This window comes from Salmo salar, chromosome 11 (genome assembly GCF_965601325.2).
Source record: "Salmo salar chromosome 11, fSalSal1, whole genome shotgun sequence".
NCBI classification, from domain to species: Eukaryota; Metazoa; Chordata; class Actinopteri; order Salmoniformes; family Salmonidae; genus Salmo; species Salmo salar.
In genome coordinates, this window is record NC_138301.1 from 35,284,624 (window position 1) to 35,303,168 (window position 18,545).

General features: G+C 45.8%; 1 protein-coding gene across 15 annotated transcripts in view; it reads left to right on the forward strand.

The window, feature by feature from the left end:
• LOC106562517 (TP53-binding protein 1-like) overlaps nucleotides 1–18,545 on the forward strand; it is a 36,476-nt gene that overhangs the window by 17,455 nt on the left and 476 nt on the right. For 9 of the 15 annotated variants that reach the window (XM_082957892.1, XM_082957894.1, XM_082957891.1 and 6 more), the window contains 15 exons: nucleotides 392–583; nucleotides 1,385–1,451; nucleotides 4,800–4,904; nucleotides 8,109–8,466; nucleotides 8,772–8,840; nucleotides 9,289–9,441; nucleotides 9,554–9,777; nucleotides 10,514–10,684; nucleotides 11,682–12,073; nucleotides 12,831–13,406; nucleotides 14,388–14,546; nucleotides 16,035–16,223; nucleotides 16,899–17,014; nucleotides 17,377–17,573; nucleotides 18,110–18,246. In XM_082957892.1, the coding sequence (XP_082814018.1) occupies nucleotides 392–583; nucleotides 1,385–1,451; nucleotides 4,800–4,904; nucleotides 8,109–8,466; nucleotides 8,772–8,840; nucleotides 9,289–9,441; nucleotides 9,554–9,777; nucleotides 10,514–10,684; nucleotides 11,682–12,073; nucleotides 12,831–13,406; nucleotides 14,388–14,546; nucleotides 16,035–16,223; nucleotides 16,899–17,014; nucleotides 17,377–17,573; nucleotides 18,110–18,246 (3,105 nt within the window). Of the gene's footprint in view, nucleotides 1–391; nucleotides 584–1,384; nucleotides 1,452–4,799; nucleotides 4,905–8,108; nucleotides 8,467–8,771; nucleotides 8,841–9,288; nucleotides 9,442–9,553; nucleotides 9,778–10,513; nucleotides 10,685–11,681; nucleotides 12,074–12,830; nucleotides 13,407–14,387; nucleotides 14,547–16,034; nucleotides 16,224–16,898; nucleotides 17,015–17,376; nucleotides 17,574–17,777; nucleotides 18,247–18,545 lie in introns of those variants that run through there. The other 6 variants (XM_045689417.2, XR_006757563.2, XM_045689416.2 and 3 more) reach the window with 6 other exon arrangements.

Below are 18,545 nucleotides of genomic sequence, written 5' to 3' on the forward strand. Positions count from 1 at the left end.
CTCAAGAAATACTATCAACTAGCTCTCTCCATAGCCAGCTTTACCATGTGAACTGAAGCAAAGTATTCTAACCACCAACCTATATAGTCTCACACATCACTTCACACTCACTCTCTATCCCACACACACACACACACACACACACACACACTCGCCCTCACACATCAACACACAAACTCACCCTCTCTCTCCGATTCACCCACTCAGGTACACTCACACACATACTCTCTCTCTTTGTCGCAACCACCTCCTTTACACAAACACAGTTGTTCTCCCAGTCACCTCACCTCATCATTCCAATATCATGGTTCGCTAGTAGAATCCCCCAGAGAGGCTCTAATCTGAGCCAGATTACGTCGTGGTGGTCGTCGGCTCTTTCTGTTTTCCTCAGACATGACTTCCTTCTCTGACAAGTCCGTGGTGGTGGGTGATGTTTCCACGGAGACGGCGATGGCGACCAGCGAAATCACGGCGGGGGAGAGTGGCGAGGACACGGCCGAAGGGGCTGATGGGAAACTGAGTTTGCGGATGAAGCTGGTGACCCCCGTGGAGGAGGGCAGCTCAGAACGCTTCAGCCTGCAGAGTAAGAGCTGTTATAGGCCAATTATTCATGTGTTATTACCACGTTATTCAAAGAACAGAAATAGGACAGCACTCCGGTAAATAAACTTAAATTGACATTTTTATTACCACACGAACGTTTGGGGTATGAGCCGTTCGGCGTGCAAGGCAATGGCAATCAATGTCAGAACAACAAGACCACACAGGTGGGCGTAATTGTAAATTGCCAGTCAGTACTGGTCCAGTGGAGATCCCAGCAGAGGGAGCTGTGGGGGAAACATGACAATCAAATAAAGATCCACAATACAAAGACATTATGATGTCATTACCTAAGTGTTTGGCCTGTTTAGAACCTCCTACAAAAGACAAGAAAAATAACATTCCTCATTAAGGCCAGCTGGGTTACCACGTTATTACCACTGGAATAGGAATTATAGCTGTTGTAATGGTTTATATTCCAATGCCTGCTTATAAACATGATATGTCCACGTATGTGACCTTTTTGTTTGCCTATGAATGTTCAAGACATCTGTATGTTATTTTCTTATGAATCTGTGTTTTGATACCATGGAGGGACAAGTGACCATCTTTCAGATGGTACAGTGGTCCATAGAAAATGCAAACGGCATCAAACAATATCCAACAACTGTGTACATAGAATTAAAAGGGTTTCATATGACTACTGAAGCGTATCCATTGATGTATAGAAATGTGACATCTGCTGACTCTCACACCTTTACTGCAAGAATAGACGTCTCAGTTTGTTGATTTCTTTTGTTCAACCCCCAAAACACCAAATTAAACACTTATCTTTTCCTCCCAGAGCCACCGCAATCAGACGAGGAAGGCTCTGTCTCCAAGGTTACCACCGTTGTCAAGGCTGTAACCAGGTAACCCACTTTGGTTTCTATGCAAGGCAGCCCGATTTCAGACTTTTTCCCCTGCCTTGGATTTGAGCTGTGTCCCAAATGGATTCCTACAACTCATTATCACGATTCAGCTTCATTTAAAATTATTTTGTTTACATTTTAGTCATTTAGCAGACACTCTTATCCAGAGCGGCTTACAGTAGTGTGTGTGCATACATTTTCATACTTTTTTAATACTGGGATGCCTTTTTGTTCACAACTCTGAACCCCAAATAAGAGCACTGTTGAGAATGTTATAGAATAATAATGTATATATACAAAGATGCTTAATACAGTATGTTACAACCGTCAGGAATGATCATGGCTGACATTTGCATTTATTTGCATATATTTAAATGTATTTACATATACATGTATTACCTGACTTTGTCAGGTCATTTGGTTTCCATGGTTTGTATCAAATCAATGTGTTTTTGTCACATGCGCTGAATACAACAGGTGTAGACCTTACAGTGAAATGCTTACTTACAGGCTCTAACCAATAGTGCAAAAAAGGTATTAGGTGAACAATAGGTAAGTAAAGAAATAAAACAACAGTAAAAAGACAGGCTATATACAGTAGCGAGGCTACATACAGACACCGGTTAGTCAGGCTGATTGAGGTAGTATGTACATGTAGATATGGTTAACATGACTATGGATATATGATGAACAGAGAGTAGCAGTAGTGTAAAAGAGGGGTTGGCGGGTGGTGGGTGGCGGGACACAATGCAGATATCCCGGTTAGCCAATGTGCGGGAGCACTGGTTGGTCGACCCAATTGAGGTAGTATGTACATGAATGTATAGTTAAAGTGACTATGCATATATGATAAACAGAGAGTAGTAGCAGCGTAAAAAGAGGGTTTGGGGGGGGGGGGCACACAATACAAATAGTCTGGGTAGCCATTTGATTACCTGTTCATGAGTACTATGCCTTGGGGGTAAAAACTGTTGAGAAGCCTTTTTGTCCTAGACTTGGCACTCCGGTACCGCTTGCCATGCGGTAGTAGAGAGAACAGTCCATGACCATTTTTAGGGCCTTCCTCTGACACTGCCTGGTGTAGAGGTCCTGGATGGCAGGCAGCTTAGCCCCAGTGATGTACTGGGCCGTACGCACTACCCTCTGTAGTGCCTTGCGGTCAGAGGCCAAGCAATTGCCGTACCAGGCAGTGATGCAACCAGTCAGGATGCTCTCGATGTTGCAGCTGTAGAACCTTTTGAGGATCTCAGGACCCATGCCAAATCTTTTTAGTTTCCTGAGGGGGAATAGGCTTTGTCGTGCCCTGTTCACAACTGTCTTGGTGTGTTTGGACCATTCTAGTTTGTTGGTGATGTGGACACCAAGGAACTTGAAGCTCTCAACCTGCTCCACTACAGTCCCGTCGATGAGAATGGGGGCGTGCTCGGTCCTCATTTTCCTGTAGTCCACAATCATCTCCTTAGTCTTGGTTACGTTGAGGGATAGGTTGTTATTCAGGTCTCTGACCTCCTCCCTATAGGCTGTCTCGTCGTTGTCGGTGATCAGGCCTACCACTGTTGTGTTATCTGCAAACTTAATGATGGTGTTGGAGTCGTGCCTGGCCATGCAGTCCTGGGTGAACAGGGAGTACAGGAGGGGACTGAGCACGCACCCCTGTGGAGCTCCAGTGTTGCGGATCAGCGTGGCAGATGTGTTGCTACCTACCCTCACCACCTGGGGGTGGCCCGTCAGGAAGTCCAGGATTCAGTTGCAGAGGGAGGTGTTTAGTCCCAGGATCCTTAGCTTAGTGATGAGCTTTGAGGGTACTATGGTGTTGAACACTGAGCTGTAGTCAATGAATACATTCTCACATAAGTGTTCCTTTTGTCCAGGTGGGAAAGGGCAGTGTGGAGTGCAATAGAGATTGCATCATCTGTGGATCTGTTTGGGCGGTATGCAAATTGGAGTGGGTCTAGGGTTTCTGGGATAATGGTGTTGATGTGAGCCATTACCAACCTTTCAAAGCACTTCATGGCTACGGATGTGAGTGCTACGAGTCTGTAGTCATTTAGGCAGGTTGCCTTTGTGATCTTGGGCACAGGGACTATGGTGGTCTGCTTGAAACATGTTGGTATTACAGACTCTATCAGGGACATGTTGAAAATGTCAGTAAAGACACCTGCCAGTTGGTCAGCACATGCCCGGAGCACACGTCCTTGCAATCCGTCTGGCCCCGCAGCCTTGTGTATGTTGACCTGTTTAAAGGTATTATGTCAGCTACGGAGAGCGTGATCACACAGTTGTCCGGAACAGCTGATGCTCTCATGCATGCCTCAGTGTTGCTTGCCTCGAAGCGAGCATAGAAGTGATTTAGCTCGTCTGGTAGGCTCGTGTCACTGGGAAGCTCGCAGCTGTGCTTCCCTTTGTTGTCTGTAATAGTTTGCATGCCCTGCCACATAAGACGAGCGTCGGAGCCGGTGTAGTATGATTCAATCTTAGCCCTGTATTGACACTTTGCCTGTTTGATGGTTTGTCGCAGGGCATAGCAGGATTTCTTGTAAGCTTCCGGGTTAGAGTCCCGCACCTTGAAAGTGGCAGCTCTACCCTTTAGCTCAGTGCGAATGTTGCCTGTAATCCATGGCTTCTGGTTGGGGTATGTACGTACAGTCACTGTGGGGACGACGTCCTCGATGCACTTATTGATAAAGCCAGTGACTGATGTGGTGTACTCCTCAATGCCGTCGGAAGAATCCCGGAACATGTTCCAGTCTGTGATAGCAAAACAGTCCTGTAGTTTAGCATCTGCTTCATCTGACCACTTTTTTTTATAGACTGAGTCACTGGTGCTTCCTGCTTTAATTTTTGCTTGTAAGCAGGAATCAGGAGAATAGAGTTGTGGTCGGATTTACCAAATGGAGGGCGAGGGAGAGCTTGGTACACGTCTCTGTGTGTGGAGTACAGGTGATCTAGAATTTTTTTCCCTCTGGTTGCACATTTAATATGTTGATAGAAATTTGGTAGAACTGATTTAAGTTTCCCTGCATTAAAGTCTCTGGCCACTAGGAGCGCCGCCTCTGGGTGAGTGCTCATCCTTTTACCATGCACAGTTGAGTTGACACTCGGGTTACGAAAGTAGTTTTGAATTCGCTGGGGGGTTGCTGGTGTCAGTATCCTAGATGCCGACTCCTGCCATTTTGCCTTCTAGTAAGGGACTGCTCAGGGGGTCTCCGCGTGTGTGTCTCGGGGTTTGGTTCTAGTATAAAGACATTTCCTTTCTTCCCAAGGAAATGGAGAATACTGCATTGCAAGGCAATTTCATGACATACTATTGGCTTGTTGTATGACCAGTGTCCCTGTCCCCCTCCCCAGCCCCCTGCACAGCCCCTCTGTGTTCAGCAGGGTGAGGGAGGCCCACAGACAGGTGATGGAGGACCAGGCCGAGGCCCATCCCAGTGACCCTGAAACCCCTGTCAGGTAAACAACGTGTATGGCCTCTGACATGGGTTGTGTTCATCAGGTCACAGTGTGGCACAACATTTAAAAATGTTGCGCAATGCAAACCTAAAACGAGCGTTTCTTAGTGGACAAATTTGGATTGTAGGCTACCTCCCAGTTTCGGACTGATCTCTTCGGTTGCATGCCTGCTGAACACTTACCTCATGTCATTTCTGATAATGATGATAAGGATAGTTCTTTTCAGCACGCCTTCGAAAAATAACGTTTGTCTCTGAACATTTGGTGCCAACCTGAAGTATAGTTTCAGTTGATTCCCAGTATAATAGCTCCCCCTGCTGGCCGAAATGAGAGCCTAGTAGTAACACAAGCCTAATGTCTATAGTGGCCTCAGAGTATCCGTTCTGTTTTAAAGTACTGTAAAACTTCAATTAAACGTAGTCTCAAATAGCAGCTTGTCCATTTTAAAAGCCGGGCAGTGGCACACATTTCAGCAAATAAACGCCTGTTTCAAATAAACGCTGGGTTACGATGACTTAGGTTACGATGACTTATTTACTTAGGTTACGATGACTTATTTACAAGGTTTCATGTTTGATTTGTTAGATTGAATAATTCAGTAATGACTAGAAAAAGTTATGGCAGTCATCTGTTTTTATCAGCAGTAAGAAACTGCTAGCTGTTGGCTGCTAACAGCTGAGAACTGCTAGCTAACTGGCAAACCCAAAAACAGTCAACTTCTGGAGTACAGAACCCTAGAAATCGGCCGATCGCATACTAGTGGCGAAAGTAAGAACTGCCAAAATTGCACAGTCAAATAGGAGAATAATTGTCAAGGAAAAGTTTTTTGTTTTTTTTCAAAATGGCTGCATACTAAGACAAATGTGACAGTGTGTAAATGATAACACATTAGTGCAAAAAAGGAAGAACATTTATTAAAATGCTAGAAGTGAATTAACTATGCAAGTGAGCAAAAGCTGTGTACATTAAGGAAATAGTTGTTTAGCTCAAATATACGCCTGTCTCTAATAAGCACCTGTTGTGTTGAGGGATTTTAAGCTAATAAACAGCCATGCTATTAATTAAAGTTTCACGGTATGTCCGTTTGGGATCAACAAGGGACATTAATATGCTGCTCCAATCTTGTGTCCATTTGACCTTGACAGCCCTCTACCTGTCCTGGTATAACATTAGAATTCAGGAAGTAGGTTGAGTGCGTGTGTGAGAGAGACCTACTTCTCTGCTATTTTGGGTACCATTCATGCCCCCTCAGAGAGATGGAGGCTCTGTCTGGTTTTGTCCTGTTGAGGTGTTATAACAAGGTCTTTTTCAAGGTGTCCACACAACACACCACAGCCCTAGTTGGACCTGCTTCTCTGTCCTACCATTACAGGACTACAGAGGCAATATTGAAACCTTTATTAACATTTGGCAAAGGATGATATCAGCCCTTATATAAGTTTATATACAGCGCTTTCAGAAAGTATTCAAACCCCTTGACTTTTTCCACATTTTGTTGTTACAGCTTGAATTTAAAATGGATTAAATTGATATTTTTTTGTCACCAGCCTACACACAATACTCCATAATGTCAAAGGGGAATTCTGACTTTTTACATTTTAACAAATTCATAAAAAATTAAAAGCTGAAATGTCTTGACTCAATAAGTATTCAACCCCTTTGTTATGGAAAGCCTAAATAAGTTCAGGAGTAAAAATGTGCTGAACAAGTCACATAATAAGTTGCATGGACTCACTCTGTGTGCAATAATAGTGGTGAACATGATTTTTAATGACTACCTTATCTCTGTACCCCACTCATACAATTGTCTGTAAGGTCCCTCAGTTGAGCATTGAATTTCAGACAGATTCAACCACCAGGGAGGTTTTCCAAAGCCTCGCCAAGGTCACCTATTGGTAGATGGGTAAAAAATAAAATAAAAGCAGACATTGAATATCCCTTTGAGTATGGTGAAGTTATTAATTACACTTTGGATGGTGTATCAATACATTCAGTCACTACAAAGATATAGCTGTCCTTCCTAACTCAGTTTCCGGAGAGGAAGGAAACTGCTCAGGGATTTCACCATGGGGAGGCCAATGGTGACTTTAAAACAGTTAGTTTCATGGCTGTGATGGAACTGAGGATGGATCAACAACATTGTAGCGACTCCACAATACTAACCTAATTGACAGAGTGGAAAAAAAGGAAGCCTGTACAGAATACAAATATTCCAAAACATGCATCCTCTTTGCAACAAGGTACTAAAGTAATACTGCAAAAAATGTGGCAAAGCAATTAACTTTTTGTCCTGAATACAAAGTGATATGTTTGGGGCAAATCCAATACAACACATTACTGAGTACCACTCTATTTGAAGCATATTTGAAGCATAGTGCTGGCTGTTATGAGTATGCTTAAGGACTGGGGAATTTTTCAGGATAAAAAATAAACGGAATGAAGCTAAGCACAGGGAAAATCCTAGAGGAAAACCTGGTTCAGTCTGCTTTCCACCAGACACTGGGAGATGAATTCACCTTTTAGCAGGACAATAACCTACAGCACAAGGCCACATCTACATCGGAGTTGCTTACCAAGAAGACAGTGAATGTTCCTGAGTGGCCGACTTACAGTTTTGACTTAAATCTACGGCAAGACCTGAAAATGGTTGTCTAGCAATGATCAACAACCAATTTGATGGAGCTTGAAGAATTTTGAAAGTAATAATGGGCAAATATTGTACAATCCAGGTGTGGAAAGCTCTTAGAGACTTACCCAGAAAGACTCACAGATGTAATCACTTCCAACGGTGCTTCTACAAAGTATTGACTCAGGGGTGTGAGTACTTTAAGTAAATGAGAGATGTCTGTATTTCATTTTCAAAATTTCCCCAAAATATGTTTTCGCTTTTTCATTATGGGGTATTGTGTGTAGATGGGTGAAAAAACACATTTATTTTATCCATTTTTATTTCCGGCTGTAACACAACATGTGGAATAATTTAAGGGATATGAATACTTTCTGAAGGCACGGTATATTTATATGTGCATACATGTATTTCTATTAGTCCTGAAAGTGCTTTATAGTGTAGGGACTCACCCCATCCATGTGTAGCGCCCCTCTGGGTGATGCACGGCAGCCATTTTGGCTCTTGAACGCTCACAACACAATGATAGTGGTTGATTGTGCCATTGACAAAAGAAATACCTCTCTCACCTTTCACAGAGGGGAACTGTTCAGCTCACCCTCACAGCAGAAAAGCTCCCAAAAACCCTCCAACCCCTCTCCCTCCCTGGAATGCATCAGCCTCCCCAACAGCCAATCCGAGCCCCTCTCCAGCCCCCGCCAGGAAGTGAAGCATACGTTGCCATTGGGGCTCAGAGAGAGAGAGCCTCCTGCTGAACCATCCACCCCAGGCCGTCCAGCAGTGAAAACACCACAAAAAGGCACCGCAGCTGGTGACAGAGAGCCGTGTGGGCCCCCGGAGCCATCCACACCCACCAGAGCCGCTGCCATCAGACAGAGGGCCGTGTCCCAGCAGACAAGCTTTGACAACACCATCTCTCCCAGTTCACCCAGTAAGGTAAGAGCCACTGGGTTAGCTTTAAGGATATGGTTGATCATATTACAAGGGAATAGAAAGAGATGAGATTCCTGTCCGTTATTCTTCTAGCCTAACTGCCATTTCCCTCCCTCGTTCTCTCTTTCTTTTCATCAACCTTGCTTGTCTCATCTTCTCCTGTTTTGTTGTTTCTCTCTCACTCCCTTCATCCAACTTGCCTGTCTCATGTCCTGCTGTTTTGTCGTCCCCCTCCCTCTTTCTTACACTCTCTTCATCCAACCTTGCTTGTCTCATGTGTCCTTTTGCTTCCTCCTCTCTCCCTCTAGCTTTGTCAGAGAGTGGCGTCTCAACAGACCAGTTTTGAAGCGGCTGGCCCCAGGTCTCCAGCAGCCAGCGTAAGGGTCCTTAGTTACCTCACACCTCCTGTCCTTCTTACAATGTCAAAATGGAACAATAATAACATGTCCGAATAACAGAAACAAACCATTGTCCCTTCTGCTAGCCCCTACCCCTTAACGGTTAGCAGATCAAGATTGGCGTCCTGTTTGAAATTAAATTCATAAATTGACAATTGCTTATTGTATTTTATGATTTTATCTCTGACAGAATATAAAACTGGAGTGACCTTGTAGCAGATCAAGGGCTGAATGTATCAAACGTCTCAGGGGTGCTGATCTAGGATCAGGTCAACCTGCCCATGTAATCTTATTCATTATGATCTCTGAGGCACAACTGATCCTAGATCAGCACTTCTGCTCTGAGATACATACAGCCCCTGATAGGTGTAAGTGAAGAACGCGTTTTGAGGGTCAAGGGTTAACTCCACCCCCTTCTGTGTGACAGGGCGAGCCAGAGACCCCACCCTCGAGGGCAGCTGCTGGTCCCGCCCATCGCAGACACGTGCGGACCATTCAGGAAGTGCGGACGACGGTCACACGCATCATCACAGACGTGTACTACGAGGACGGGAGAGAGGTGGACCGTAAGGTCACTGAGGTGGGGACCAAGCCATTTAGCTCATAGACCTTTCAACTCTTTCTTTTTGTCATTGATTACGCCTCACTGTTGCTGTGTGTGCGCGTGCGTGTTCCTTCTTTCTCTTCCTCAGGAGTCGGAGGAGCCGGTGGTGGACAGCCGTGTGTTGGACAGCGACATCTCTCCGTGTCGCACCGGCAGCTCCATGACCTCCGGTGACCTGGGTGATGTCAGCTCTCTGTCCTCCAAAGCTTCCAGCCTGCAGCACAGCTCCGGGGGCACCAGCATAGTCACGGGCCCTGGCCAGAGGGGCCCCGACTTTATCATGCCGCCCAGCCGAGGGGCCAAGTCTGCCAGGTACTGTAATGGACATGGGTTTGAATTGGATTATAATTTTTTAAAAGTGATGCATTAAGTTAATTTCCTGATCTGAATTGACCTTTTCCGTCTAGTGACTGCCTTCTGCCTTCTTGTAATGAGTGGCCCTCAGTCGTCTGTAACATGATCTATATCCATGCTCTAACACTATTTCTTGGGCTTAATCTCTGTTGTCTTCGCACGCACATTTTCGCACCTGTCAACAACACAAACATCAGAGAAACAAAATAATTCCTATACAAAACAAGGGTTCAGTATCGAAGTACCCTCTTAACCATAGAAATAGAATTACTAGAAGTGACATTCTATGTCTATGCTTTTAACCACTCTTACGTGTTGACAGGTATGCATGCATATGTCAGTCTTTGACTTTGTCCACTGTCTAACTACCCCTCCGCCACAACCCCCCAACCCAACACCAAGATAAGTTATTCTAAGATCCCTCTATCAACACCTATGGTAAGGCCCTATCCACAACTGCTCCCCAAGATGGACCAACCCATATGGTCACAATAGGGGTGTCCATCAGCTACCCCATTTCTGCTGTACGGACCGTCCTTCTCTTGGTAGATCTTGGCCTGGGCATAGATCTAGGATCAGCTAACCCTCCCCCAACCCTAACCTCAACCATCATGAGGAAAAACATAAAACTGACCTTAGTTCAGCTTTTATGGGATGATTCATCCTTCCCTGTCCCTCTCCTCTCTGTCTGCAGCCCCAGGAGGGGGAGTGGGCCGCAGCAGAGGGCACACAGGGGTCAAACGGCAGGGTCAGAGTTCATGGGAGAGAGAGTTCAAGGACTCCATGGGTCACGGGCCTTCACCCCATTGACGCCCCGCGGAAGAGCCAGGAGGGGCAGACCTCCGTCCCGCTCACCCCTGTCCAGGTGAGCCCTGTCTAGGGAGGCCACTGGAGCTGTAGTGGGTCAGAGTTTCAGAAACACCTAGTGACATCATCAAAAGCAGACATTATGTGCATGAACAAACACAACTACATCCACGCCAGCACGTACGTAGCCAATTGTGCCTTCCCAAAATAGTAATGCAACGCGAGTCAACTGGTGTGCAACACATGGACGCATGGGAGTTGGTTGCTTCCCGACATCATTCAGCGTTCTAAAACATGTGTAGGTGTGTGTACATTTTTTCCGACCTTTAGGCTTCCATTTTGAAAACAAGTCAACCTGAGATGAGACACTGAGATAGTTTAATGAAACCTTAGCATCGAGTACAGAAATTGAGAATTTAGGGTTCCTAGCTTTAGAACAAGGATCCTCCATCCTGCTGTTTCTAGAGAGCTGCAGTACTGCAGGTATTTGTTCCAGACCAGTGTTACTGTATGTGTTACTGTCTCTCCAATCCCAAACTGTCCCTGTCTTCACTAATCATCTCAATGCAACACAGCTGTCTCCTTTTCCTGTCTTCACTAATCATCTCAATGCAACACAGCTGTCTCCTTTTCCTGTCTTCACTAATCATCTCAATGCAACACAGCTGTCTCCTATTCCTGTCTTCACTAATCATCTCAATGCAACACAGCTGTCTCCTTTTCCTGTCTTCACTAATCATCTCAATGCAACACAGCTGTCTCCTTTTCCTGTCTTCACTAATCATCTCAATGCAACACAGCTGTCTCCTTTTCCTGTTTTCACTAATCATCTCAATGCAACACAGCTGTCCCTGTCTAACATGTATGTTTCTTATTGACTATAAGGAACCCAAACTTTAAAGCACTACTGGAAGAAATATACAGGATATAGAACATGACTGGTCTGTTCCACTGGAGGAGTAACGCTGATCTATTCTTTACATAACGTTTCTAAACATATCTGTCTGTAATGTTCAAAATGTTGATGGTGCTCTTTGTCATATTGACTCTCTCAGGGGTGCCGGCGTCCCGCGTGCCAATGCCCGCGGCCAACCCCTGTCCTCCTCCGAGGATGAGTCCTACACCCGCCTGTGTCCCACCCCGCGCATCCCAGAGAGCCCAGCGGTCCCCAGCCACTCCTCCACGTCTCTCCTCACCACCACTTCCCAAGATGAAGTCAGCCCAGCTGGGAGCAGCTTTGTGGGGCTTCGCGTGGTGGCCAAGTGGTCCAGCAACGGCTACTTCTACTCAGGCCGCATCACCAAGGACCTGGGCGAAGGGCGTTACCGGCTGCTCTTCGATGACAGCTATGAGTGCGAGGTCACGGGCAAGGACATCCTGCTGTGCGACCCCATCCCCCTGGATACTGAGGTCACGGCACTGCTGGAGGACGAGTACTTCAGCACAGGTGATTCCGCGTTCAAAACAACTGGGAACTCTGAAAAATATGAAGTCAAATCATGACGTCAGTGATCTTCAGGTCGGAAAGTCGGAGCTCAAGAAAGAGACCTGAGTTCCTGAGTTGGAATGACAGTTCAAGTCCATTTTTCCCAGTCCAAGCTCGTTTTTTCCCCCTCATTCCCAGTAGTTTTGAAAGCAATAAAGTCAGAAGTCAGAGAGTTCCCAGTTGTTTTGAACGCAGCATGAGAAGGGGAAGAGAGAGGACAGATTGTTTACACTCCCAAAGTTTCCACTTGAACAATCCCTGACATGGATTTAAAAGCATATGATTGGTTTGGTGTAAGCATTAACTAGAGGAAGTTTCTCCCATGGTTAAACGCATGACAGGGAGTGTGAAAACACGTGGAGAATCTGGACGCAGGACAGGAGAGGACAGAATGGGGTTGGAATGGGTTTGGAGTGGAGGATAGAAAAAGAAGACAATTCGAGTCTCAAGGCTGAGAAGAGGTCAGGCTGTCCTAGGTCACTGGAAACTCATTTCCCTTCATGTGGTTGGCCCTTTTCCCATTTCTGTCTTTAAATGGAAAAGAAGCTCCGGCACATTGGTGATCCTGACTCTACAAATGTAATGGATCTTCAGTGGAGTGTTAACATCAGTGTACTGTAGTCTCTCTTCAATTGACTGTTGTTTTTCTCCATGTAGCCGATATGATGCAAATTTGACTGCTTTTCAACCCTTCTCTGTCTTTGCCTTGTCTCCCCAGGTCGAGTGAAGGACTACAAGAAGGAGGGCGAGGAGTTGTTCTACAGTGTGGAGAAGCAGGGCCAGACTACAGCCACTACAGCTGTAGAGAGGGAGGGCCAGACTACAGCCACTACAGCTGTAGAGAGGGAGGGCCAGACTACAGCCACTACAGCTGTAGAGAGGGAGGGCCAGACTACAGCCACTACAGCTGTAGAGAGGGAGGGCCAGACTACAGCCACTACAGCTGTAGAGAGGGAGGGCCAGACTACAGCCACTACAGCTGTAGAGAGGGAGGGCCAGACTACAGCCACTACAGCTGTAGAGAGGGAGGGCCAGACTACAGCCACTACAGCTGTAGAGAGGGAGGGCCAGACTACAGCCACTACAGCTGTAGAGAGGGAGGGCCAGACTACAGCCACTACAGCTGTAGAGAGGGAGGGCCAGACTACAGCCACTACAGCTGTAGAGAGTCAGTGGTACAGCCGCAGTTCTGTCATCCTGACCATGGAGCAAGGCAACAGGCTGAGAGAACAGTACGGCCTGGGGCCCTACGAGCCCGCCACACCCCTGGCCAAGGCCTCTGACATCAGCCTGGGTAAGACAACCACAAAGCTTTGAGGATTGACTGAGTGAGAACCATATAGCCGTGCCCTGGCGAGAACCACAAGTACCCTTTCCACACTGAGCCGAGCTGTACTGCACTGGCCTGGTTACGCTAACACAATAGTTGCTAGAACTCTTCTGGAAAGGACCATGTGAAACTAAATGATTGGACCTAGCACAGTAGCATACCACCCTACATCCCACTGCTGGCTTCCTTCTGAAGCTAAGCAGGGTTGGTCCTGGGTGGTCCCTGGATGGGAGACCAGATGCTGCTGGAATTGGTGTTGGAGGGCCAGTAGAAGGCACACTTTTCTCTGGTCTAAAACAATAATAAAAAATATCCCAATGCCCCAGGGCAGTGATTGGGGACATTGCCCTGTGTAGGGTGCCGTCTTTCGGATGGGACGTTAAACGGGTGTCCTGACTCTCTGTGGTCACTAAAAGATCCCAGATCCCACCCCGGTGTTAACCCCGGTGTCCTGGCTAAATTCCCAATCTGGCCCTCATACCATCATGACCACCTAATCATCACCAGCTTCCAATTGGCTCATTCATCTCCCCTCCTCTCCCCTGTAACTATTCCCCAGGTCGTTGCTGTAAATGAGAATGTGTTCTCAGTCAACTTACCCAGTTAAATAAAAACAGTACAGTCTGGGTTGGCTTGGCATGATAATGTTAAAATGGTATAATGTGAGCACTGCCCAATAAGGAAATATATTACATTACTCCTCTTAAGTTTGAGTTGAGTCATCTCTACGTTTCACATAGCTTGATAAAGACTCCCAAGTGTCTGTGAAAACAGTGATTTCTTCATACAGGAAGAATCTGCTAGAGTGTTTCATCAAACAGAAGTGGGGTTAAATGTTAGTGTCATTTCCGTGTCAAGTGTGATGACGTGTGACATTGCTGTGCCCGCCCCCACAGATTGAAGTAGAGATCTAATGAGTACATTCTATGGCGCTGTCCTCCACAGATAACCTGGTGGAGGGGAAGAGGAGACGCAGGGGGATCACAGGGGGGGCCAGCCCCCTCACCCCTGGCCCCTCTGGGAAGAGGAAGCTGATCAGCTCTGAGGACAGGGACAGGACTCCGGCTAAGCGAGGCCGCAGAGGGGGAGGGGGAGCCAGAGCCGGTACGGAGACCTAGTCACCCTAACCTTGACACCATACCTGAACCCTGACCCTACACCTAAGCTCTGTGTCCAAGCCTAAACTCTCAACTGTAACCTAACACTCTCCACAGCCCTAACCTCAACCCCAGTCTTTTTAACACTAAGCCACAGCCCTAACCTCAACCTCAGAGCATAGATCACTGAGCAAACCATACAGACCTGACCCCAGAACAGTGGACTGAGAGCCCTTGGTGATGGTTTGGATAGGTGGAGGCATTTTATACATTCTAGAAATGTATTTCTATATTGATTAACATAATTGGTCTCAGTGGGGTGCAGAATTTTTAGACTGCTGCAATGTACATTTTAACTATTTATTAACACAATTGGTTTTAGTCAGTATTGGTAGTTTTTAATTCTGAATGTAATTAAGAGCAGGGCACGCATTGAAAATGTTATGTTTTTTTTTTAACACAAACATTTTTAAATAAAGATTTGGATATTTGAAATTATTTTCTGTAAAGAGTATTCTTAGTATTGCTATCTCTCTATAGAGATTACAGTATATAACCAGTCATAAAGCCGTTGAGTTTGTATTCAGACCCACAGACATTTTTGACTGCCACAGTGCACTGCAACCACCACCCTCTCCTTATAATATACTAATATATGCCATTTAGCAGACGCTTTTATCCAAAGCCACTTAGTCGTGCGTTCATACTGCATACATTTTATGTACGATGTGGCAGGTAGCCTGGTGGTTAGAGTGTTGGACTAGTAACCGAAAGGTTGCAAGATTGAATTCCTGAGCTGACAAGGTAAAAATCTGTTGTTCTGCCCATGAACAAGGCAGTTAACCCACTGTTCCTAGGCCGTCATTGTAAATAAGAATTTGTTCTTAACTGACTTGCCTGGTTAAATAAAGGTAAAATCTCTATATTTTTTAAAACGGGTGGTCCTGGGAATTGAAACCACTATCCTGGCGTTGCAAGTGCCATGCTTTACCAACGGAGCGACAGAGGACCTTAGGCTGAGTTGGTATGTGAATAACTACTAATAGACTTGGTGTTGGTCCACATGTGTGAAGGAAACAGGTAAAGGTGTGTTTTTATATTATCCACTGGATATTTGCTTAGAGGGGTGTCTTTCCATAAACCTTTCACCCCTTTGAACCACGCACGGATCCCAAAAACTTGTTTTGAGTGACGGCAGACAATGTTTCATGACATTGAGAGAAGTGTCAAGTCAAACCTGTTTTCCTGTAGTTGTTTGAAGGGCTGAGCCTCGTGTTTTACTGCACCGGTGGTGTTCCTGTTCTTCCTCAGTCTGTTATGAAGCTCTTGTTCTTCATAGACATTTTCTCTCTTGAAATACACAATTCCAGCTGTTTCATTGATGGTTTCTAATTTCTGTTGTCTCTCCATTTCTCTTTTATTTCTCTCTCTCTCTCTGTGTGTGTGTCTCTGATTGGGTGTCTGTATGTGTCCATCCATTCATTTCTCTCCACAGGTCAGCGGGTTGGTGTGTGTAACACCTCAGGCAGTGGCACCGACCTGCCCTGGGACCATAGTGACCTGGCGGAGACTCACGGCCCGCTGCCCCAGAGTGCATCTCTCTTCCTGGGCTTTGCCTTCATGCTGACCGCATCATCAGAGAGCGACCGCCAGACCAACCAGCCAATCAGCGATGGCGAGGAGGGTGAGAAGGCTATGGTCCAATCCCAAATCTACCCCTAAACCCTACGTCCTTGTGGAGATGGGAGAGGATTTGATTGGTATAGGCCAGATGGAGTTTCACCATATTGCTTATCAGAGGACAGGGTGGAGGTACAGTACTATCAAATTGCAAACACCTCTCAAATCCAGTCAGATCTCCACGTGCATAAAGCCTAGGGCCTAGGGGTCGATTCTGGATGGGACCCTTGTGTAGTCCCAGACAGTGGAGCACCTCTTAAAGGGATAGTTCATTCCAGTGTTCAAATTATACATTGTCTTTTGGGGGTGCACAACATTGAAATCTTTGACCTTTTGGGGGAGCCCCACATTTATATTTTAATTCTTATGGGGTCTCTAATTTGTTGTTCATTCCAATATTAAAGTTTGACAGATATTCATAAATCGGCGGAATCCTAACTTTGAGACTTTGGTTTTAATAATTCATTGATGTCAATGGGAAACTTGCAAGAAAATCTTTACTTAGTGTGTGGATCTCAAGTAAGAATTCTGCCCAGGAATCTGGATAGTTTTAGGCAAAGGTCTTCCACAGTGGTCTGTGCAGCCGCAATGAAATGTTTTCATTAATTTAAGATAAACAAAAAAGGATGTCGGTGTATCTAAATATCTCTCTATGATGGTGTATGCTAACATGTTTTAGGTTGTCCTTTCCCTCCAATAGAGTATGTGCAGACGGCCCCCTATCACAAACGCTACACTGAGACCCAGCTGGAGGCCGGAGCAGGCTTCATCCTCCACGACTTCAATGAGGAACAGGTGACATGGAACACCCATAGAGAGAGAATTACTAGAAGGGACAAAGCCTCTCATTTTACTGCAATTCTATTTCTATGAGCACACTTCTACAGCCATATCAGTTCTCATGGGATATGGAGAGAGAAGCGACAGTAGGGAGGCATTACTTTATGTAGGCGCACTACATCCTCTGCACCTATATGTCACAGGAGGTAGTGCACTTGCTCTGTAAACAAGGGGTCCCTGGTTCAAGACCCATTTCAGCAGTTCTTCCCTCAATTGCTCCACTAAAAGAATGCAATGTTTAGCTTTCATTCTACATATTCAATTTCTAATATTGCCCATCGTGAAGTATCCTCTCTTGTGATTCCCTCCCTCCGCAGTGCAAGGCGGCCTATCAGAGCCTGCTGATCACCGACCAGCATAGCCGAACCAGGAAGTACCTGCTGTGTGTGGCCAGTGGTGTGCCGTGTGTGTCTCACATCTGGGTGAGGGACTGTTGCAAGGAGGGCAAGCTGCTCAACTACAGGAACTACCTGCTGCCCGCCGGAGTGGGCCCTGACGAGCGCATAGTGGAATGGTGGGGATTGTAGTTGTTTATATCCAAAAATTGTCAGACTACACCTGTCCCTATCACATAGGAATATTAATGCAGACACTTTAAGTCAGCCCTCTCAAGTGATACAAATGTAAACAATGGTAGTATACTATTATAATGGCATCCACAGTCTATCAATCAAACACATTTTATAAAACCCTTTTAACAATAGCAGTTGTCACAAAGTGCTTTACAGATACCCAGCCTAAAACCCCTAAGAGCAAGCAATGCACAAGCACAGTGGCTAGGAAAAACTTCCTGGAAAGGCAGGAACCTATGAAGAAACCAGGCTCTGAGGGGTGGCCAGTCCTCTTCTGGATGTACCAGGTGGAGATTTTAAAGAGTACTTGTGCCAGATGTTGAACCGTTCCTAGATGACCAGCAGGTCAAAACAAATAACCACGGTGGCTATAGAGTGCAACACAACAGTCATGCATTCAAAGTGAACAAAACACTTCAAGAATGAATCTGGTCCTGGTGCTGAGGGAAATGCATGTGCTTTTGTTTATTTTGATCAGGCATCCGCGCTGCAGCCCGTTTAAGGCCCTGCGGGTCCTGTTGGTATTTGAGGAGCCGGCAGAGCTGTGGTCTGAGCTGCTGATGATGAGTGGAGCTTCCTCTGTGAGACAGCACCAAGCAGAAAAGGACAGCTCTGGTACGTACAGTACAATACATGCTCGCCTGTCCCATTACTAATCATGACCTAGCACTGTGCTTGAAAATTAACATGTTGGTGTGTCTGTATGGTAACACCCCTGAAGGTCTCTGGTTCAATCCACCTTTTCCACTCTGTATTACATCCCCCCCTGTTTGTTACATTATTGTCAAGCTAATGTTTCTAATCTTGATCCCTACGCAACAAGTAGTTCAAGATGATCACTAGGTAACATTCTAGAGTAAAAGCCAAAAGATGACCTTGAGTAGAGACAAATGCATGTTCTGGATGTCTGCTTC